The sequence below is a fragment of the Manihot esculenta genome, chromosome 16 (assembly GCF_001659605.2).
Source record: "Manihot esculenta cultivar AM560-2 chromosome 16, M.esculenta_v8, whole genome shotgun sequence".
Lineage (NCBI taxonomy): Eukaryota > Viridiplantae > Streptophyta > Magnoliopsida > Malpighiales > Euphorbiaceae > Manihot > Manihot esculenta.
Window position 1 is genome coordinate 28,775,683 of NC_035176.2, and position 24,018 is coordinate 28,799,700.

The 24,018-nt window shown below is 32.1% G+C and overlaps 2 protein-coding genes and 1 pseudogene across 2 annotated transcripts; 2 read left to right on the plus strand and 1 right to left on the minus strand.

Annotated features, from left to right (window-relative positions):
* Positions 1–621: 621 nt before the first annotated feature.
* Positions 622–4,031, plus strand: LOC110603284 (annotated as a pseudogene).
* Positions 4,032–6,349: 2,318 nt separating this feature from the next.
* LOC110603335 (glutaredoxin-C6) lies at positions 6,350–7,183 on the minus strand. Its single transcript, XM_021741033.2, has one exon. The coding sequence runs from the start codon at positions 7,078–7,080 to the stop codon at positions 6,646–6,648; it is 435 nt and encodes a 144-aa protein (XP_021596725.1). The 5' UTR covers positions 7,081–7,183; the 3' UTR covers positions 6,350–6,645.
* Positions 7,184–22,052: 14,869 nt separating this feature from the next.
* LOC110603569 (heat shock factor protein HSF30) lies at positions 22,053–23,796 on the plus strand. Its single transcript, XM_021741326.2, has 2 exons — positions 22,053–22,754; positions 22,851–23,796. Exons 1-2 carry the CDS (start codon positions 22,440–22,442, stop codon positions 23,571–23,573), a joined length of 1,038 nt encoding a protein of 345 aa, XP_021597018.1. The 5' UTR covers positions 22,053–22,439; the 3' UTR covers positions 23,574–23,796.
* Positions 23,797–24,018: the final 222 nt, after the last annotated feature.

Genomic DNA, 24,018 nt, shown 5'->3' on the forward strand with positions numbered 1-24,018 from the left:
GAGCAGTGGTCAGCGGGTCTGTGGCCAACGTATATATTCTAGATTTGAGTTGAGAGAAGAGGAGGCAGGAGTGCTGTGTAAAAATAAGGAAGAGTCAAAATAGCATAGTATTAGAAATGGTTGGTTCAATTATTGTTTTATGTTTTTAGTAAACTGATCAAACTGAAAAACTATTTTTTTTAAATGCGGGTTTGGGGGGGTTCAGAAAAGATGTGTAAAGACCCGTTATTAGGATATTTGTGCTTTGTTTTTTTCAGGCTTGTTTTATTATTCCTCGGGCATTCTTTTGCTATTCCAAAACTTTCAACTTGTGGGTTCCCACTTTCTAGTAACTTAATAGACAATATTCCTCCTTGAAGGGCAATGCATTGTGATCTTCGATAATTAGAATGTTTCCTCAAAATTACAAATTTCCTTTTTCTATTTATTATTATTATTTTGTATGCATGCATTGTGTAATGAGGAGCATTAGGTGCTGTAGTCGTAACAGTATAGAAAACATGGAAGTTTTCATGAAGATGTGGGATAAAATTGTCAATCGTATCATATAATAAATGCTAGAAAAAAAATGCTAAAAAGAGGATCAATTGGTCTTCGAGAATTAAGGAACCATTGAAAATTATGCTAAATTCTAGTCCTGCACAATGTCTTTCTGAGAATATCACCGATGTGTGTGTTTTAGCAAGGAATGAACTGAGAACAATCAATGAGGTAGAGCTGTAGAGGCAGTGAATTTAATACAGGTTACACAATATTTTTGAAATATATTATAAATAAAAATCAAATAATTAAAATAAATTCTGGTCCTGCGCAATGTCTTTCTGGGAAGATCACAAATTTGTGTGTTTTAGCAGGGAATGAACCGAGAACAATCAATGACGTAGAGCTGTAGAGGCAGTGAACTTAATACAGGTCATACAATAATTTTGAAAGATGTCATAAATAAACGAACTACAATTGAACTTAAGAATCTTATATTCTTTGATATTAAATGTCATAAATGGACTACAAAATATTTTCCCCATCTCTTTCAGGTTGGTTGTTTGACTTTTTATTTCACCAAGTTGAACTTCTCATGCAGAACCTTTTTCTTTGGGCATGAAGTTATGTAATTCATGTATCGTATTTGTATATGCTATTTCAGTCAATTTGCAAGATCTGACACTGGGAGTCGCTTTGGTCCTGCGGTTCAGCCGATTACATTTTCAGCTTAAAATTTTAAGACATTAAAAATGAAATCTGTCTTTTTTTAATTAATTTTATTTTAAAATAATATGTAAGGTAGGTAGGCTGCATCATACTCTTTGGCAAAGAACATTATGCTTTTGCACCATCAAGCTACATCTAAATGGATTGTCACACAGAATATTGGAGATGAAGCTAAAGGAACCTCCACGTATATAGTTATATGACACAGATATACAGTCAATCCTCTGTCATAATAATTAAAACGTAAGATTCACCTTGGTTGAAATTGCCCCATAATTTGCTTATTGTTAAACCAACCAATTGTTGGTATCTTGGAGTACTGTAGTAGCTTTCTTGGTAGCCAACTCCAAAGTATCACTGATCAGGGCATGAGCAAACCTATGAAATGTAATTGAAAATTATTAAATATAATGTGATAGAATCAATCCATCCTGTAAACCGTTTCATGCTCTTATGATGATTGATCAGAAGTTCCAAATAAATCAGAAATATCTCTGTTTGATTATTTTGCATTTTTGTTGCACAATTTTATGGTCTTAAGTATCACTTTTTCTGCAGGATCTTTATAGAAACATGCTAAGAGATGGCACTTGTCAAGATGGTTTCTTTCTGTCTGCTCATCTGTCAATTTCATTGCTGGGGCTGCAGCTGGTTGCACAACATTAATCTTAATTTTCCACCTGATTTGCAAACACACGCCTTGCAGCTGATAGAAGAACTGATGTTCAACAATTCCAAGGTATCTACCATTTCCTAACTACCATCTGCAATAAAGATGGGATTGCAGGAATTTATAGAGGGTTTTCTGCCTCACTGCAATGAATGGTAGTTCACCAGGATCTATATTTTTGGGGCTTTGATCAGTGGAGGAGATTTTGTCTGAAGATGCTAAACCTGAATTGGCATTGTGGAAGGGTTGGGTAGTGGCACAAGCACTCACTTCTTTTGGGCTGTTGTCAATTGGGAGGCAGATGATTATGCAATCTGGCCTGGAACAACCAATGTATCGTAGTACACTTGATTGCTGGAGGAAAATTTATAGGACAGAAGGGGCAGCCTCATTTTTTCGTGGGGGGTGTCAAATATGTTTAGGATTACAGGGGCAGCTGCCATATTGGCTTTGTACGATGAGGCGAAGAAGTTTGTAAAATGGGGTGGGCTGTAGCAGGAAGTAGTTTTGTTAGTTCTTAGTCTGAAAACAAGAAGAAACCAAAAAAGAAAAATCTTGTGGAGTGGAAATTATTTGTACATAGCTGACGTGTAGCACGTGTCCTAGATGGCATTCATTAACCAAATCAACTTTTGAATCTCTGGAAATTTACTCCTTGTGGTTGATATAAGATTTTTATAAAGTTTATTGGTCTTCATTATTGGCCTTTGAGCTCTTTTTCCTTTTCTTTTTTGGGGTAATGGTTTTCCTTGAGGTACAAGTTAAGTTTGCAACTGGACAACAGGTCTGTTTTCTGATTGCAGGCTGCAGATTTTTATCCATTTACTTGTGTATGTATATAGAAGTGATGATGTGAGTGATGGGAAGTAAAAGTTAACTTTGCACAAGGTGAAAGAAACCTCTGATTTGAAAAGATGAGGAAACTATAATAACTACAAAAGCTAACCAATTGAATTATTGGAGAAGCTTTTGTGTGGGTACTCAGTTATCTGTATTAGTGGGTTCATAATAGAGAGGAAGAAACAACAAGGGAAAGAAGAATATGCCAATGGAGACTTTCTTGCTGCAATGTCTAGCTGGGTTCTACCAACTAATAATCACAGGTAAATTATTCATCTTGTATTAATAAATTACTTGCTCTACTATTGAAAATACTTGCATTGATGGTTTCAATTGGACAGACACAGTATTTAGTTTAATGGTTTCTCTTTCCATGCCTGTGTTTTGTGGAGTGACGTCAAGTTTGAGTCTTGTTCTGTACGTGGCAGTTGGTGATTGGTAGACCAACTATCTGGGGGAGGCTTTAACTGGAAAGTGGAAATCAATGACGCCATTAGAAGCCTTGAATAGCTTGAGCATAGGTTTTAGCCAAAATTGGAGCCGTTAAGGTATGTTTTGTTTGTTTATAAAAATAGCTTAGCATTAATTTAATTATACTGCTTGATCAAATATTATAATGTTAATTATATAAGTAACCATTATAGTTTAAATCACATGTAATATCAAGAAAATAAATTTTGACAGTTTACATAAAATTGATTTTTCAGAGTTTATGACTACTATTTTCAATAATATTGATCGAACTTAAATTTTGTTGGTAAAATAATGTAGTTATTGATTGATAAAAGATGTAGGAAGGAATATAATTATTATTTAAAAAAAAAAAAGAAAAGAAAAAAAACTTGTGGAAGTAGAGTGGGAAGTCCTCCACGTTCCTCATCTAAATAAGAAATAAAGAAAGAAAGAAAGGTAAAGCAAAACAAGCAATGACTTCATCATTGAAGAAAAGGAAAATAAAGAAATAAAGGGAAAGATGCTTTTTAGAACTTTAGACTGAGAGTTAAAGACAAAGTGCCCAACCTCATAACCCTACCATTGAGTGGGGTACTTTGGATTTGCTTAATTCTTCCCTTTCCTCTTTATTTTTTTTTCAATTATTTAATAATTAGAAATGGGTTTTATTTTCTTAATCATTATAATAAATTTGTTGATTTTGTTTAATGTTGGCACTAATGGGAAGAATCACAAGTAGATTCTTTTTACGTTCGGCTGTAAAAGATTCTAGATGGGTCCCATCAGTAGTGTTATATCAAGACCATTGCATGGTTGCCACGTCTGAAAAAAAATTTTAAAAATGAAAAATAAAATAAAAACACACTCTTATTGGGATTGTGGTTGTGGTTGTGGTTTTGTTGATGTTAATGTCATCAAGCATCTTCATCACTTATGCCTGTCTTTTCCAAATACAAAGGAAAACGGTCCCATTTCCTCAACTAAGCTTAAGCATTTTATATTTTTATTAATATCATTTTTTTAATAGTTGCAAGTATTAACTATTTAAGTTAATTTTAAAAAAAATCAAGTTTATTTAACGATACATATATTTTATACAAATGAAAAAAATATGTATTTGCGATTAAATCTGTTATTCTTTATATTAATGGTCTTATGTATTAAAACTAAAATTTAGTACTTTCAATAGTAATTTAGTAATGGCATAAGTAATTATTAGTGATATTCTGAAATTCAGAGAATAAGTTTACAGTGTGTGTAAGTTTGGCTAGGAAATATCACTCCTTCCCTTTTATTGCTTTTCCCTTTTATTGCTTTTCCCTTTAATCGTTAGTGATGTATAATCACGTTTCTGCTACAGTATCATCTGTCTCTATCACTTAGACCGTACGTACGGACAAGTAAAAATATCTCTCCATACCAGGCGGCCATTTAATTTTCCGGCGCGCATACTGATAGGATTGCGAAGTAACTGGACTGGCTATTCTGCCCCACGTCATATCACAGGGTCAGATTATCTTCTGATGGACTCGCACTCATGCTTGATCCAACTTACTCCATATTGTCGGGTTAGGGTTTGTGATGTTGATCCAATTTTCTTGAGAATGACCTAATGGATTTTGAACCGACATTCTTTTTCAGAGTTCGGTCTACCACGGAGTGTGAGAGACTCGGCGGTCATCAACTAGTATATTAGAAAATACAATGTAAACTTTCTTATTTAATTATATTACTTATAATTTATGTCAATTATTCTTTTTAATTTATATGAAAATAACTATTGGGCTATCTTTTGATGGAGGCATTAATGTATTTATAAATATTTAAGTATAATAACCAATGAGATCAATAACTTCGAATCCCTTTTATTTCACCTATAAAGAAAACCATTTTCGAGAGCTCTTTTTACCACATTTGAAGCTGATTATCAAAACCATTGAACCTTTTAATTATATATGAATTTTATTAGTACTCTTTATTTTTTTAATATAATAATCAAACAATTAAAAAATAATTTTTAAAATATATATTTTCACATTTTATAGTTTAAATTCACTTTTCATTATTGGTAGACAAATATAATGTTATGATAGGAGAAAATAGAATTGTATTTTACATTGTCGAGTTTAAATTTTAATTGGAGTTAATTATAAATAAAATATACAAAGGAAAAAAAAAACCTAAAATCGAAGGAAATTCTAAATGGAGGAATGAATTAGAGCAGGAGTTGTTAGCCTAAAAACGGCACGCTTTGTCTTGTTTCTAGTTTTATTGATCCAAGAATCTCAATTTCTTATACAAATTATTAATTAACTAAAAAAAAAGACATAAAATAATGGTCCCCATAACTTTTTTTTATCTCAACTCCAAGCTCAATTTAATATTTATTTATTGCATACACTAAAAAAAAAACCCTCATTGATGAGTTTTCAAAAATAATAATAGTAAAAGGATGGAAAATCGAGGTTGTGAGCTAAGAAGATAAAATTCTATATATAATTCCATATCAAATTCTAGATTTTGAGAATTGAATTGTGAGGTGAAGGTGCAACCACAAGATGTCTCATGCAAGGTGACAATTTTGGCCCTCACTTGCTTTTCAATTTTAGGCCAACCCACCTTCCCAATTTGTGCCCTCCAACCTTGCAATTTTTTCTTTTTAGAAAATTTCCATACCCATTTATAAGCTACCTTGATGATACAAGTATGCAGATTTTGATACCATATGCTACTCATCTTTCCACCATTAGTTCTTCTTTCCACATTCTAAGATTCTTGATTCTTGATTCTGATTCCAATCAATTGTGTCATCCTTAACGTTTTCAAGTTGAAAATTAATATTCAATTTCTTATTCTGTGTTTGTTTGCCCACTAATAGACAATTAGTCCTTGTGATTTTTTTTAGAAAAAGTTGATGAAAATTGGTAAATTTTGAAGTAGAAAAGTCTTTGCATGATTTTGGAAGATATTACTTTCAATTATTGTAAGAAAATTTGTCACTTCTTCTTCTGACACTACCACTCTCCACCCTCGTCTTTCTCATCCCCCAAAATCAGATCAATCAACATCATATTCAACGGCCTTGATTTTTCTACAATTGTTACTGGACCCAGTAATTCCCAGTCCCAGATCATCATCAGAGAAAGAGGGAGGAAGAAAGCAAGAAACAAAGCAAAATAGATAAACAATCACATAATTTTTATCAAACCTGAAGCATAATCACAGACTTTCATATGCTAATTAAATGGGTTCATCTCTCTTTCTTTCAGTATTCTGACCATCAAACAGTGAACAGCTTAATAATAATAATCATAATTAAACAGAAAAATTATTTCCTGCCCTAGCTACCTTAGCTAATCTTATGTTCACTAACAGTAACAGTCTTAGAGAAACCCCAAATCTAACATTGAAATCACATATTTCAATTCGGCTTTTTCATTAATAGTTTATGATGATGATGATGATATGGAATATCATACCCACAGAGCTCCAACTTCGACGAGCTTTGGGACGAGGTGGCCGCTGAGGTGGAGAGCGACGAGTGACTCGAGGCCTCCAACGCAGGTTCCGCCAATGAAGACGGCGGGAGCAAGATTGCGAGGGGCCGCATCGTCGTTATCATGAGAGGGAGGTGGAGGAGGAAGAGCAGAGATCTCATGGTCATCTAACTCGATGACAGTGGGGTGAACACCGATGGTCGCGAGCAACTTCTTCATGACGTGGCACATGCAGCACGAAGATCGAGAGAATATGATGACCGGATGCTCTGATATAAGACGTTGGATTCGTGTCTCGACAGATTCAACGGCGTCGAAGGATAAAGAAGAAGAAGAGGAGGTGGCGGTGGGAGGAGGAGGGCTGAGGTCGAGACTGACGGCGTCGTTCGAGCAACGTCGCAGTCCTTGCATCGCCAGAGATTAATTTTGTTAGTAGAGAGAGAGAGTCTTAGTGTGCTCGAAAGAAAGAGTGAGAGAGCGAGAGAGTATATGATGTCAACGGGCGCAAGTGGGAAGTATTGAAACGATGAGTTTTTATTTATAAATCAGAGAGAGAGAGAGCGAGGAGGGTGAGGGTGGGGTTGCTTACATCACAAACTACTGTTTCATTTCCACTACTTTATTTTTTTTAATTTATTTTTTAACTAAAATTTTAAATATTATTTCCCACTTTTCATGCTCACGCGCCATTTCAATAACATATGCGTGCCACGCGGCAAAAATCATAGGCCAATTTACAATTATCGCTTCGGCTGCAGTTAATGAAACTATTATTTTACATATATTAGGTGAAAATTATTAAAACATGTGAAATTAAGGGCCACAGATGCGAATGATTGGAGCGTGAATTACACGGAGGAAGGGAGTCGTTGGGAGATGACATTTGTCATCACGGTCCTCACATGATTGTGAGAAATAGGACGTATACACCGAAGAATACTCTCTCCTCTGCTCTTTGCACAGACCAGTAGTTACCTTACCCATGTGATGACGTGGAGTGATGGTGGGCCCTGAGCTGTAATGACTGATGACATAATCATCGGAATGGAATTACACTTTCCCCGTCACCATGACGATCCCAGGACGAAACGTGGCGGTTGTTTTAAAGTTTCCTTCATGCATGGAGATTGTGGGCTTCGAGGGATAAAAAATTTGAGTGGGCCCTTTGCCCACTTTTGGGTTTGCGTATGTGTACCTAATAGAGAATGTCCACGTAATTTGTCAGCATGCCGTGATGCTGATGGTGGATGTGGTCCCTACCATCATAAAATCTGGAGGGACTCCTTAAAATTGCACCGTTGATGGTGGTGAATATGGTGTCCGCCATATCTGGGATGCATGACTAGGGATTGCATCCACCTTCTCCATTTCAAGCCACCCAAAGACTCCGATATTTTTTCCCCCTTACTAGATTTCTAATTTCCCTTTACCAAACAGATTTTTCTAATCCCCAATGCATATATATATATATATATATATAGTCTCTCTAGCCACTGTTGGAGAGATATTCTCTTTTTTTTTTTTTCAAAGTTTACTATTTTATTATTTATTAAAATTCATGAAACTTAGCACACATAGATCACCGAAGAGCGTATCATATTACTTTTTAATTTTAAAATAAGTGTACTTTTTATCGAAATACTGATAATATTAACTCGATTAGATAATAATAAATAAAAAAAATTTTGTTCTGAATTTAGTTCGTTGAGAATTTGTTATGTTTGCATGTGCTATTTTTCTTAATTTTTTTATATTTTTATGAATTTTTATATAATTTTACTTATAATATGAAAAGTTTAGTAATCGTTTCAAAAATAAAGTGACCATTCGATTTTAAAAAATTTTAAGTTGTGACCATTCGATTTTAAAAGGTTTTAAGCTGTCAAATGGACTAAGACTTAGTCTTTTTGAATTCCATCCTAGGTTGGATGTTGTATTGTTTTGGACCCTACAAACTTTTATGCATATTTTGTAAGAGATTTTTGGTTTTTTTTTTGTTAATAAAAATTTACCTTCGATTAAATTTTATATAATTGATTTTGATTATCCTAAATCTAAGATTTTAACTCTTTAAAATGATTATTGAATTATTAAATTAAAGCTTATTGAAATAAATAAATAAATATTTAATTACCAAATTATTAACCTAATCGTTATGTGCAATAACTATTGAAGTTAATATACAATTTAATGATTATATATTTATAAGTAGTGCTATCAAAACAGGTTTGAGCCCGCAAACCGCTCACAATCATTTGTACTGTTTTTGGATTTGAATAAGATATTTGAAGTTTATTTTTAATATAGATTTTTTTAATTTTGTTCATTTTGGGATCGAGGCTGTTTAGACTGGACTGAATGAGTACATGAATTATCTATTTTAAAAATATAACATAACATCTTTTTATTTATCAATTTTATTTTTTTATAAATAAAAATTAAAATGTGAATAGCAAGGAAAAAAGTAGATAAATAAAATGTATTAATTTTTAAATAAAAATTAAATGTTATTGATTTAGAGGACAATGATGTTGATTGATATTTTTTTATTTTGTATAATTTTTACTAAATTTATTTTGTTATCTAAATGATTTTAAAAGGTTTTATTTAAATTTTTTAAAAAATATAAAGTTAAACTTATTTGTTAATTATAATATATTTTTTTATTTATCTATCGTTGTTAGTATAAGTGAATTTAATTAATTTTTTAATATTAATTTAAATTTTAAAAAATGGGTTATTTCCGTTCGTAGATCCGATGCGAACCGAGCTAAATCTAAATAAAATGTGAGGTGGTTGATGCCCACGATAACTATTCTGACGTTTAAGTCAGTATATTGAAAAAAATGGCGAATGTAAGGATTTATTTAGAATTCAAGAGTAATTGTATAAGAATTGCATACTTTTGTCTCTGTGATTATTAGTTTTATACTGTAAGAAGATGGAGTTAACTATAATATTTTTTGAAAATTCAACTGATGCCGGATAATTGATTGGGGATCCCGTGATCACAGGTGTAATGGAATCTGCTACATTGTGCCTGTTAATGATAATTTTATGTGAAGACTCGTCCTCTTTAGGAGAGGACGAGTTTTGATGAAGAACTGGGTGCTACGGTGTCCGGATCTTCCATTCTACTGGTGGGATCCCGTATCGGCCTATCAGACTCTTATCACGTAACCCTGTCCTATAATGATAGCTCATGACTTATTTTAGACGATTGTTATATTACATCAGAGGTTTTTCTGCTGGTCTTTAATTTTTCAGATTTGAAAGTGATAGTTGTCTTCATAATATGGGGCATGTAGCTAATTTAAATTGATCTTTTCCTGCTCATGTTACTTTGGCTGCTCTTGTCCATAAATAATGATTGTCTTGTTCTTCAAGTCGCATTCAAAACTTGTCATCAAAACCATCATATAAAACTCTACTTCTCCTCCAGATATTACTTTTGCTTACAATGATTTGTGTGCTTTAGAAAAGTCTCGGCCACTTCACTTATTCGCACACTTAAAGTAAATTCTATTCACTTTTAGTTTCATAGCAATGAATAAGAACACTTCTTCTTCTGCTTCTGATGGAAGTTTTGCCTTAAACTCTTCCTTCGATGGTCCTAATCGTGCTCCATCTCCTATTGTTTCACTGAAAGTAGTCCATGAAGGCGAAGGCAGTCTGATCAGTGACATCCCTTCCATAATAATGGAGAAAGATATATATCGTCTTCACGACAAATACCACATCTCTCAAAAATCTTTCGCGTCTTTGCTCCATCTCCGAGTGTTCGTGCAGATGACTAGATCCCTGTGGAGGATGCCATCATAGTCTACGAAGAGCAGCTGAAGGCAGGTCTTTGGTTCCCCATGGACCTATTTTTCATTGAGGTCCTTCGATTCCATAAGGTTTCAGTTGCCCAGCTGCATCCCAACAGCTGGAGAATCTTGTTGGCTTTTCGGTTCATTTGTTTCAATAACTATATTAAGCCAAGCGTGACCGTATTCTCACAACTATACCAGTTGGTTACTCGAAAAAATGAAGAGTTCTAGTTTTTCAGTGGGAGAAAATGCCAGACACTATTTGACCGGATACCTTCTTCCTTAAAGTGATGGAAGAACAAATTTTTTATTCTCCGCCATCGAATGTCCGAGGGTTTTGGTCCCCTTCGTACAAGTTGGAATGTGTATGTGGAGTTTGTGAAAGGATGGGGTCTAACCACGAAGGAATAAGAAGAGGCTCTGAACTTCCTCTTGATGATGGCCAAATCCCAGAAGATGGACATCCTCGAGGCGGTAAAGAACGCCATTTTGTCTTGGCAAAGCCAACTCCAGGCTCGAGGTCCTTACTCGCTAGATTTCCCTGCCTTAGGAAAAGCACCTCTCTGGCCAGCAAGCAGAGTATTTCTCTTTTCAACCCTTTTTATATTTCAAACTGCCTTACTTATTCACTTTTTGTTCTATACAAATATGGCCAGATTAAAAGTCAAATTCGTTGAGGCTGCCCGTGCTGCTTGGAAAGGCAAGGCTGTTGCTAGAGCGACCGCGCCTTCGCCTAAGCGTGTCTCGTCGCACCGAGAAGATTATCACTCTTCCTCCTCCCCTTGCAGCCGAGGAACTAGCCTCCACTCAACCCGAGTCTTCTACGAGGGCTGAACCTAAAATAGTTCCTGCCCAAGCTGTAACTTCAGAAGGAGAGGTTGAAGCAAAAGTCTTGTGGACTCAGAGAATCCAGCACCTGGCTCTAGGACTGACTCAGACAACCTTTCTTCTCAAGAGGCCCCGGATGTCTGTCCTGATAGCTAAGAACACCTTGCAGCCAGGAGATCATCATCACTTGTTGTCGAGACAGACGATCTCTACAACAATATCATCTGCTCCATGATGGAGAGTGCGTTGTGTGCATACATGGCCAGGGAGCGGGACAAGACTTTGAGGCTAGAGTTTGGGGCACAGGAGACGGCAAAAGTCTCCTACAAGAAAAGTGCTTGAGACTGAAGGCTCGGGTTGATGAAGTGGAGGGGACCATAAAAGAGACGTTAGAGTCTATAGACAAGCTCTAAGCGGACCTGGATTAGGCAAATACATAAAAGTCAGCTCTTGAGAATCGAGCAAAAGCAGCCGAGGATCAAGTGGCCCTACTTCAGTGTCAAGTCCAGAAGCTATAGTCTCAAGTTGAGGAGAATTAGGTCGCCTCAAACAGAATCGCAGAACTAGAGGCTGAGTTTTCAAGAGACAATGGCCTGGGGAGGGGAGATGTTCATTGAGGGTTAGGACTCGGTCAAGAAGGAGCTGGTAAAACGATTCCCTTCTGAAGACTTTACCTGGATAGACGACATCTTCCTAGAGGAGGAGGGAGATGAGGACGAGCAAGAGGAGAAGGGACAAGCTGAGGACAATCCTACCAACCGGGTCTCTACAAATGATACAATAGGTGTAGAGAATGAAAATATAATAGAGGCTTGGGAGGAGGAAATTGAAGACATCTCTCCTCTTATGTAATCTTCTGTAACGAAAATATATTTTTTCCATATCTTGCCATTATCTATACTGACTCGTCCAGGATACTCATCAAATCAAAACTTAAATAATCATTTTAAAAGACTGGCTAAGGGGTTAACACCCAACTAAAGAATCTGGTAAATATTACCTTTGCTAAAACATGATTAAAACAGACTTACCAATAAAACATAACACTCGGTCACTAGCCTAACTAGTATCTTCTTTGTGGCCATAAAATAAATAACTTGAAAAGTTTGTAGAATGGGACCAACACCTAGGCATATGGCCTAGCAGATACGTACCTTGGGCATGAAATGCCTTATAGAATTTCTTATAAACGTGGGGCCAACACCTAGTCATTGGGGCTTGGCGGATACTCACCTTGCGTCTTGACATAAAATGTCTTAGTAACTTTTTATGAAGCAAGACTAACACGGGCCTGACATAAAAATTCTTAAAAAATTTTTTGTGAAGTAGGGGTAACACCCGATTGCATAGCCTGACAAATACTTGCCTTATAGTCTGATATAAAATGCCTAACACTCGGATTAGGTAGCTTGGCGAAACTCGCCTTATGTCCTGACATAAAATATCTTATTTAGCGGGACTAACATCTGAATTAGATGGTTTGACGAAATTCGCCTTATGACCTGACATAAAATAACTTATTTAGCAAGATTAACACCTGAATTAGATGGCCTGACGAAACCCACCTTGTGATATTAAGAGTCATCTAAAACTTATCATTTTTTTTTAAATCAATCTAGACATGTATTAAAAAAAAATCATTTTACACTTATAAAATCTAATTTTATAACATTTTATCATTATCAAAATCAAGGTCATTTGAGTTATGGAAATTAATGATGTTTAATCCTTTTTGTATCTAACACTGGAAGAAAAGTAACTAGGTGGAGTTGTATTCTCTTTTTTTCCCCTATTTTTCTTTCCAAAGTTTTGCATGCTTAATTTTATTTATGATATCATTGATTATTATTATTACTGATAATTTTTTTTTCTTTGATATATGTTCTGGCAACATATCCTACAAGAAATTACTTTTAATTTAATTGAATTATTATATAATGATGTCTGATTTATATTTATTTTAGACTCCATTTATTTTAAGAAAAATATTTTTTATATTTTTTAGCATTTAAATATTTAAAAATTTTAGTAAATAAAAAATATTTTTCTGATAAAAAAGTAAATCATTTTTTTAAAAAATAACTTTTTTTTAAAAAAATCATTTTTATATTGAGATATTTATTAAGATTACTGTATATATATATATATATATTTTTAATAAATTTTATTTTTTAATTTAAAATTAAGCAATAAAAATTTGATTTATTTTGTTGAAAAATATTTTTATAAAAAATATTTTTTATGAGAAATATTTTTCAAAAACAAATTTTTTTTGGCAAATAAATAGAGTTTTAAAATAAAAAATTTTTAAAATAAAAATAAATTGAATTGTTTCGCTCTAAACATGAGAATTAATTAAAAAAATAAAAGAAAAGATTAACTTAAATGTGTAGAGAGATTAAATGAAAATTACTGATAAAATAAACCGAGTATAATTTCACATAAAACTAGATAGCTTAAGTGGAGATTGTTAAAATTTTTAGATTTATTCTCCATTTATTTAAAAGAAAAAAATTACTTAAATATTTGTATTTAGTATTAAAACTATTTTCCGAACTATTGTTAGACATCAAGCCAAGAAAAGTTGGTGTGCAAAAGGTTGAAATTGTTGAAAGAGGAGGTGGTGGTGGTGGTGGTGGTGATGGTGGTGGTGGAAAATAATGGAAAGCAAGATGATGAAGCCATATAGTAAAAATATGGTTAATTGTGGAGTGATTGGTCACCATGCACAAAAGTCAGATCTTGAGATGTGAAGTCGTAGGTTTGCAGATCGTCTTGTTTGACATCAGGCAAACAGGATCTCTTTCTACTTTCATTGATGATTTCTTCATCAACCCTGCATGCCTGCATTAACTTCCATTGTCTAAAGGGGAAAATGGAAAAGCTAAAGCTGATGAATTGGATGCCACACTCAAATTGGCAGGCAACACTCTTTTTTTATTTTCTCTTTATTTCGAAAAAAGAAAAGTATGTAGATATTTACCACGTAGGTAAATTTCTAAATTAAAGAAATTTATTTGGTTAATAATAATATATAAAAATTATAATATTATTTTATTTAAAAATAAATTTTATTTTAAAATATAATAGCACTCTTTTTATTTTTTTAAGAAATGATAGAACCATTTAATTTATTATACGATCATAAAAAATATTTATACAGTCAGCATTCAAGAGGAGCTTAATACTAGATGAAGGCAAATCAATAAAACTCATACCAAAAACTCCACCATGCATACTATTTGCATGATAATCCGCTACCATATTAGCTTCCCTATATATTTTCACGATCTTAACCTCCCATTCCCGCTGGATAAGACCTCATAAAAATATAATAGCACTCTTTTATAAAAATACATCATAAAATATGAGAGATTTATTTTTTAAAAAATTTTTTTAAAAAGTTTATTGACTCGACTAATCAGTATTTTTATTGAATAGACCTGTTAAAAAAAATAAACTGCTCCCTTTTAAAAAGTGATTTATATTCAAAATTTAAATCTGAAATATCTGATTAAGAGAGAAATGATATGCACATTTCATGTTTTTAAATTTTTTTATTACTTAATTTTTAATTATCTTATAAATATGTAATCTTAAACATAATTTTAAATATCTTTAAAGATAATTATAATAATTCTTATATTCTATAAAGTTATTTTCCTTTTTCATACATCACAATTATATATAATTAATCACAATTTTTAAATAATAGTTTATTAATTAATTTTCTAAAATTATTTATATTTAATATATATTAAAAATAATATTAATTTTAAAAATAACTTAATAACTAAGTAATATAAGTGAAATGTTAGAAAATTCTCCCTCTCTGTCAACTTTGGCTCAAATATTGATAAAGCGCTCTCTCCAGTGATTAGTTGAGCCAATGAGTGTCGAACGATAGATAGTGTATAAAAATATATGTTTATATATTATACACCCTTTTCCATTATGAAATAATCATATAATTAAATAAATAAAAAATAAAATTATTATTTAATTTTTATATTATAAAAATCCTTTAATTTTTTAATTTTGAGAAATATATTAAAATAATTTTAATTTTTTTAAAATTCTAGTAATTATCTTATAAATTAATTTTAACAAGTTTAATATTATAAAAAATTTAAAATATTTTCAATATGAAAAAATTAATAAATTTATAACCAGACCATTTCTATTTATATTTAGATTTGCAACCACACATGAATCCAATTCAATCTATTTTATTCATTGACTAACCATTTAAATTATTAAATAATTAATATTATATTAATTATAAAATATAAATAAAGAGTTATTCATTTAAATTTTAACTGTAAATCACTTATCTATTTATATTTTATTAAAATTATAAAAATATAACTGAAAAATATAAATTAAAAATATAATAAAAGTTAAATTAAATTAAGGTATTATATTTCAAATAATAAAAAAATAAAAAAACATCTAATTAATTTTATAAACTATACACTATTAAATCTTGCAAATTACATTCTAATAATAGAAAAAAGTTTGACTTTAAAATAAAAATTATAACTTTAATTTTAATTTTTAAAGAAATTAAAAAATTGAAATAAAAGTTAAATTAATTTCTATATATTATTTTAATTTTTTTAAAATATGGGTAATTTTAATTTTACAGAAATTAAAAATAAAATTACAAGTAAAATAATTTCTATATATTATTTTAATTCTTATTTTTAAAAATATGACTAATTTTAATTTTATAGAAATTAAAAAATTCAAATAGTTTTTACATATTATTTTAATTTTTTTTAACATGTGATTAATTTTAATTTAACATAAATTAAACAAATAAAATAATTTATACACATTAACATAATTTTTTAAATATAGTTATTTTTAATTTTTATAAATATTAAAAAAATATTACAACTAAAATAATTACAGAAAAATAAAATAATATGGTGGTAAAATATATTATAGGAGTAAAAATATAATTAATTTAATTATTTTAAAAAATAAAAATAACTGAATTAAAATAATTATATTTTAATAATAATAAATTAATTTAATTATTTTAAAAAATAAAAATAATTGAATTAAAATATTATATTATTCTAATAATAAAAATATAAAAAAATTAATTAACATTATATCTAAATCAACATAAAAACTAAAAAAAAGAAATAGAGTTAAGATTAAAATATATATTTAATGTAAAAGAATTAATTAATAAAATATTATAAAAATTGAATAAAATATTCAAATTGATCTAATATTACCTTTTACTTAAATATAGTTATTTTAATTAAATTAAATTAATTAAATTGTTTTAATATTTAAATACACTAATATAATATGAGATTAAATAGTAAATTTTTTAAAATAAAATAAAGGTAAGAGGAAGTTGTAACACACTCGCGTTATTAGAGAGTGAAAAAAGAAAACTAATAAAGAAGAACCCGCCTCCGGCGTAAGCTAAGCTACCACATGTCCGTACCTTCCAGAAGCTGTTGAGTGAGCTTAGGACACACAGAAAAATTGTACAACTACTGTCAGCAAATTCGTACCCGGATCCGCACTTCCCACTTACGGGGCTGGATTATCACATTCACCCTTCCCCCCCGGCTCACGTTAGAATCAACCCCCTTCCTCACGTAGTTTTAATAGGCTGTCGGCGCCGCTGCCTTTACTTATATTTTAGGCCGTTGACTGGTTGAGAATGACACATGGGTGACGCAATCTGAAATGACAGTGGCAGGTCACGGGTGGTCCCACCAGTGACGCCATGATCTGAATCTTTGTCGGCTCATAATCGCAAGTAAGTTCCCTCTCTGCCCATGCTTTAAAAACGAGGGCATCTCCCAGCACATATCTATCAGTAATGATGCTGATTGCTTATTAGCCGTAGATGAGGCGGGTGGTGGAGTGGGCCCCATATAATGACTCAATCAGGCAGTGTTGAGATGGGTCCATTAATTAGTGCAACTATGGTAGGAGACTAGGAGTAGCATTGGGGTGTAAATGAACCAAACTGTTCGTGAACTATTCGAGGTTCGATTCGATAAAAACTCGATCGAGTTCGATTCGATTTCTAAACGAGCCAAACTCGAGCTTAATTTTTAGGCTCGTTTGGTAAACGAGCCAAACTTGAGCTCTATAGTATTCGGCTCGTTAAGGCTCGTGAGCTCAACTCATTTCTGAGTTCATGAGCAGACTCGCGAATAGACTCGTGAACAGTCTCGTTAAGTAAACTGAAATTACTATCGTAAGAAAAATAAACTTAAACTCTACATATACTTTAATGAGCCAAATCTAAATTTTTTAAAATTCAGCTCTATATAGTTTAATTACACTCTTAAACTTGCATATATTTGGATCATTGAGATTTAAAAACTCATCTTTATAAGTTTACATACTAATTTGTAGATATACTTATTTAACTAAAATTATTTTAGTTTTAAATTTATTAATTTTAAACTAAAACTCATTATACATGTAAATAAATTAAATTACTCGTGAACTATTCGAGATTCAGCTCGATTAAAGCTCGACTCGTCTAAACTCGGTTGCTAAACGAGCCAAGCTTGAGCTTCTTAATACTCGGCTCGAGTTCGATATGAGTAAAGCTCGAATTCGGCTCAAGCTCGAATTCGGCTTAAGCTCGAAAAAATTTTAACGAACCAAGCTTGAACTCTTCAAAATTCTACTCGACTCGGTTCGTTTACACCCCTAAGTAGCAGCTCTAGAAAGGGGTTTAATGAATCAGCTTTTAGGGTTAGGGTTAGGGTTACGTTCCAATATGCAATTATTAGAGGAGAAATATTTATTAGATATATAAATTTCATATATTTACATTTAAAATTTATGATAAATAAAGTTTATTATGATTAAATTGTATGAAAAATCTTGAATCTAAATTCCTAATTTTGAAGTTTGATTTGAGTAATATTTAAGTTGTAATTTTATGAATTTATGAAAAGGAGAGAGCACGTGGAGAATAAATAATTGAAGAAACTTTAAAGTATTGGGAGGGACCCATGGATCACATAGAGCATTTATAACGGGCAGCAAAATGAGTTGTCACCTACGCTAAGATATGCTAATCATGGTAAAAAGACAACCTGGTAGGCGACGCTGCCTAACGTTTTCATAACTATGCCTAACCTCCTATCTATTTTTTTTTATTTTGCTTTTAATTATGATTAATATGTTAATCAATTTTTAATTTAATAATATTGAAATTATTTCAAAATTACTAAATATTAAATATAATTTTTAATTACAATCAAAACACTGCTAGAAGGAATATAATTCATTTGTATAAAATAAATCTAAAAAAATTGGTATGAATGAGTTGAATATATTTTTTAATTACTTTTGAATTTTAAATAATTTTTTATATTTTTATTTTATTTAATTACTTTTATTCGAGTATTGTTAAATTTTTTATGACATGATATTATATATTTATGTTAAAATAAATAAATTTTTTTTTATTTTTTTAGTACAAATTATTTTATTATTTTACTTTTAATTTTTAAATAGGATTAAGATTTTTAATAATCCATTTATTAAATTTTTTATTTTATTTTCATTTTTTTATAGATTAAATAATAAAAATACATGAATATTAAATATTATTTTTTAAAATTAAATATGAAAAATACATGAAACGAATATTGAATGTTAACCGATAATAATTCATAATTTTTTAAATATTACTATTTTTATTTTTAGTGTATTTTTATTATAAGCTACTTAGATAACCACCATGGATTTCAAACACCAAAGTCGCCGTTCAGGTCCATGACGAAAAGATTAGACCTAATTCTATCGACGACTCAAAATATTGATTCATTATCAGGAGATCGACCCAAGACTCATATTAATGCACCTGATTGAATAGGACCTGAACCCAACAGAAAAAGACCTGGTTCGGTCGATTAGCTAAACCCACAAAACAACAGATCCCACACATTTGGTATCATGGTAAGATAGGTACCGAAAGGAATTAAATAGCCGTCTGACAGTAGAAGGAAAGACCGTACGTCCGTTCGTCCATTCGTCTGGTCCTGCATAATAACAGTATAGGGTATTGTAACAGGGTGGCAATTACACGTCACAAAACGATAAAAGGAAAATGGAATAAAAGGATACGCAAAAAAAATAGAAACCAAGCTTAAACACACATACTCTAACCCTATCCTAGTTTGAATCTCATATCATCAATTGGCGCCATCTGTGAGAAATGAAGGAAATCTTTTCATCACTGTAGTTTTCATCCTCATAACACCCGCTGAGATTCACATGACCAACCACGGCGAAAAACCACACATCGGAAACACTCAAAACGACCTGATTTCCACCCATGAAGGTCCACACTTTTCATTCTCCAACCCTACAGCTCCATTAAACCAACCACCTATATTGTTTAATCTCTTACCGAGTTTGGCAGGGAACGTGCCTAGAACCACCCTATATGATCAAGAGCGGCAAAACATGGCTCTCCAACTATAAAACACTACCCAATGGTTAGGGCAAATGTTACAGCGAAGGAGACTCAACACTCCATTGAGTGTACCACCTGTGGTCGAGGGCTTTAACGTTAATGAACCCCAACTTACCTTGAACCACCAAGTCCCTTAGCAAAGCAGCAAGCGGACAGGCGAAAAAGATGGAGGGGCTTGCAGAAGAAATGAGCCTACAGCTAGAGTAAAGGGTCGAGTAGTGAGAGAGCTCATCGAAAATAACGAAATTGAAAGTTATTCCTCCGAGCTAATGCGAGAATCAGTAAGTAAAGAGCTGGAAGGAAGCTACCGCTTGGAGAAGCGGCCGAGAAAGGAAGAGGTGGATGTAGACTAAAAACTAAAGAGGCTAAGGGAGTAGCTCTTGGCAGAACTGGGGGCACGAGATAACAGTAACCCCTTGCTACCCACCTCATCCCCGTTCACGAGATTGGTGCAACAGAATACTATTCCTAAGAAGTTTATGATGCCGTCGATGGCAGAATACGATGGCACAGGAAACCCCTGAGAGCATGTCCTCAACTACAAAATATTTATGGAGCTTCAGACCCATTTTAGTGCTCTAATGTGCAAAATCTTTCCTACCACCCTCACTAGACCAGCTCGAACATAGTTTAACAGTCTAGAAGCGGGGAGCATTAAGAGTTTCATAGACCTGACTAGTGTATCTATCAGCAGATTCATTGCAGGGGTCCTGGCGGAGAGAAAAATGAGTTACTTGGAGACAGTCAGGCAAATGAGGAATAAGTCTCTGAAGAAATACGTAGCCAGATTCAACTCTAAGGCCCTGCAGATTTCTGAGCTCGACGAGGTCAGAGCGATAGAGGCCATGTAGAAAGAGACCACATCCCCAGAGTTCTTTGGCTCGTTATGTAGAAAGCCACCCACCTTTCTAGCCGAACTAATGAAAATGGCTGAAAAATACATAAGGCAAAATGACGTCTTAATCAATAATAGGTTCGCACGTGCTCTGTATCCCTTTAGCTGGAAAGAAACTTATGATATACAAGCTATAAGCGTTGTGCTGATAAGAGATGAAGTTGGAATACATAAATTTATATCAATAAAATGCTGAAGGATCATATACATGAATATTGAGAAGTTGACATTTAAGTAAGAAAGTTCTTAGTGTACCTCACATTTGTCCTGTTGTTAATTTTTTGAGACATAATATTATATATTTATGTTAAAATAAATAAATAAATTATTTTATTATTTTACTTTTAATTTTTAAAAAGGATTAAGATTTTTAATAATCCATCTATTAAATTTTTTATTTTTTTATCCATTTTTTTATAGATTAAATAATAAAAATACATGAATGAATATTAAATATTAATGGATAATAATTCATAATTTTAAAATATTATTATAAGTATTATTATTTTTAATTTTATTCTATTTTATTAAATATTATTATTTATTTTAATGTATTTTTATTATAAGCTACTCATTTATTAAATTTTTAATTTTGCTATTTATTTATTTTTTTAAATTAAATATGAAAAATAAATAAACCGAATATTGAATGTTAACTGATAATAATTCATAATTTTTTAAATATTACTATTTTATTTTTAGTGCATTTTTATTATAAGCTACTATTACTAAAAAAATTTATATCTAATAAATATCATTTAATATTGTTTTTTTTTTTCAAAAAGAAGACAACAAATAATAAAATAAAAAAATGAATCTGGACAAGACACGCGTCTAGGTACATTGCATGTTCATAATTCGTTTGTTTAGATTGTGAGAATAGAAAAGAGAAAATAAAATTAAAAAAAAAAACTTTTCTTTTATTTGGATATTAATCAGAGAAAATAAAAGAGTTGAACTCATTGCAATAATCTTAAAATATTTCTTTTCAAATTAAAAAAAAAAGAAAATGTTTGAATAATCAAATTAAAAAAACTCCTAAAATTAAGGGAATTAGTCAATTTCTAGAGGTTTGTTATGTGATCTTCCACTCTCCATTGAAGTTTCTTTTTCGAGTCTAATATAGTTAGTTCCTACTTTCTAATACCGAAACAAATATATTTACAAGGCCCAGGCCCCGGCCCAGGCCCAATTCATACAGAATATTAAATTAATAAAGAAGGTTATATGAAATGCAGTGCCTTTCTTCTGGGCCTTTTTTTTCTGCCAGGAATTAATTCTTAACTAATATCATCTGCATTTGTTTTATAAAAAATATTTGTAAAAAGATTTTTTAATTTTTATATTTTTAATATTTAAAAATAATTAAAAAAATATTCTTATAGGAGAAGAAAATTAAGCTAATTTTAAGGTAATTTAAATACGGTGTAAATAAATATTTACCAATGCGCAAATCATAAACCATGTGGCAGACTCTAAACCAACCAAATAAGCCCACCGTGGCACCGTCCACTCTCCGTTCTCCGAGCACTGAGCATCTTCCATTTCTACAAGCTTCGCGATTAATTCTCCCAAAAACCAACTTCTTTGCCAAGTGGCAGAAACTTGTTGCAATCTTCAGAAAAAAGCTTGACACATGGACGGACACGAGCTTAACAGAAGTACCAGACAGACAAAAGCTTGACTACCAAGGAGCGAGCTTTTGGCCATTGTAAGGAAGTCTTGGGACTCGTATGTACAATAAACAAGTGCAATGGAGGAGGGAGTTGTAATTAAAGAGGACAAGGAGACAGTGGTGGCATACGCTGTAGGAGTTGTGTCTTCTTCTTCCTCGTCTTCAAGCTTCCAACCACAGCAAATGGAGGTTCTGCACGAGGTAGGTCCACCTCCATTTATGACCAAGACTTATGAAATGGTTGAAGACCCATTAACAGACTCTGTGGTTTCATGGAATAGAGGCCGCAATGGCTTCATTGTTTGGGACTCTTACAAGTTCTCCACTACTCTGCTTCCTAAGTACTTTAAGCATAGTAACTTCTCCAGCTTCATTCGCCAGCTCAACACATATGTAAGCACTGTAATTAATCAAAGAAATGATCTTTCTTCTCTTTCTGTTCATTTATTTGCTCTAGTAAGGTCATATTTCTGTCACTTGATGATGCAGGGATTCAGGAAGATCGATCCTGATCGATGGGAATTTGCAAATGAAGGGTTTATGGGAGGGCAGAAGCATCTCCTGAAAACAATAAAGAGGAGAAGACAACAGCAAAGTGGACTTCATGATAAAGTGGGAGAATTCGGATTAGAAGGTGAACTAGAAAGATTGAGAAGAGATCGAAATGTGCTAATTGCAGAAATCTTGAGACTTCGGCAGCAGCAAAAGCAGTCAAGGGAACAAATATCTGAAATGCAGGATAAGTTACAAAATACACAGAGAAAACAACAGCAGATAATATTATTCCTCGCTAAGGCTCTCAGCAATCCATTTTTGATGCAGCAATTCTCTGAGAGAAGCATACAGAGGAGAGAAGTGAGAGATGTTGAAATTGGGAGCAAGCGAAGACTCACGGCAAGCTCAAGTGTGCAAAATCTGCAAGACAAAGCTGCTTCTGTGGCAATGAATGTGGGCAAAATTGTAGAATACAAAAATCAAGAATTGGGAACAATAGAAACAGAGATAGATGCATTTTTGTCAGCTGCCTTGGATGGTGAATCAAGTAGTGATGTCAGAGATCCAGTAGCAGGGTCTAATAGTGTGGACAATTTGGGTTCCAGGAATGAGACGATTTGGGAGGAGTTGCTGAATGATGATATAATTGCTAGCAATCCAAGTGAAAAAGTCATCTCTGACAATAAACCAGAATTTGATATGGAGGTTGAGGATTAGGTGTTAGAAAATCTCAATGGCTGTTGCAATGTCGATTCTTAAATTAATGTGCACTGAATGTCCAATGGTGTTGTGTCGTATAAAAAGTAACCCTTTGTGTCCAATCATTTTCTAATTTGAGTTTCGAAACCACAATGATGAAGGAAGATTGTTGGGTACGAATGGATTTTGCAAATGGAGGAAGGATTCAGAAGGGGTCAATCGGCGATATGGAGGACCTGGAAACAAGGTCTACACTGAAAATTCAGAAGGATATTCATAAAATTTTCTTCTTCACAATAAACGCTAGGGCTGTATTTAGAATAAAAACTTTTATAAAAATTTAATTTAATTAATTTTTTAATATTTTTTGTTTAAAATGAAAAATTTTAATTCTTTTTAAAAATTAAATTCTTATATAATTTTAAAAAAATCATTTAAATATACTAAAATGTAACTTTTCCAT

Bases quoted from the DNA above. Each gene is read 5' to 3' on its own strand.
- LOC110603335 (XM_021741033.2), bottom strand. From the start codon at position 7,080: ATGCAAGGACTGCGACGTTGCTCGAACGACGCCGTCAGTCTCGACCTC.
- LOC110603569 (XM_021741326.2), top strand. From the start codon at position 22,440: ATGGAGGAGGGAGTTGTAATTAAAGAGGACAAGGAGACAGTGGTGGCA. The intron at 22,755-22,850 runs GTAAGCACTGTA...TTGATGATGCAG, and splicing joins TTCGCCAGCTCAACACATAT to GGATTCAGGAAGATCGATCC.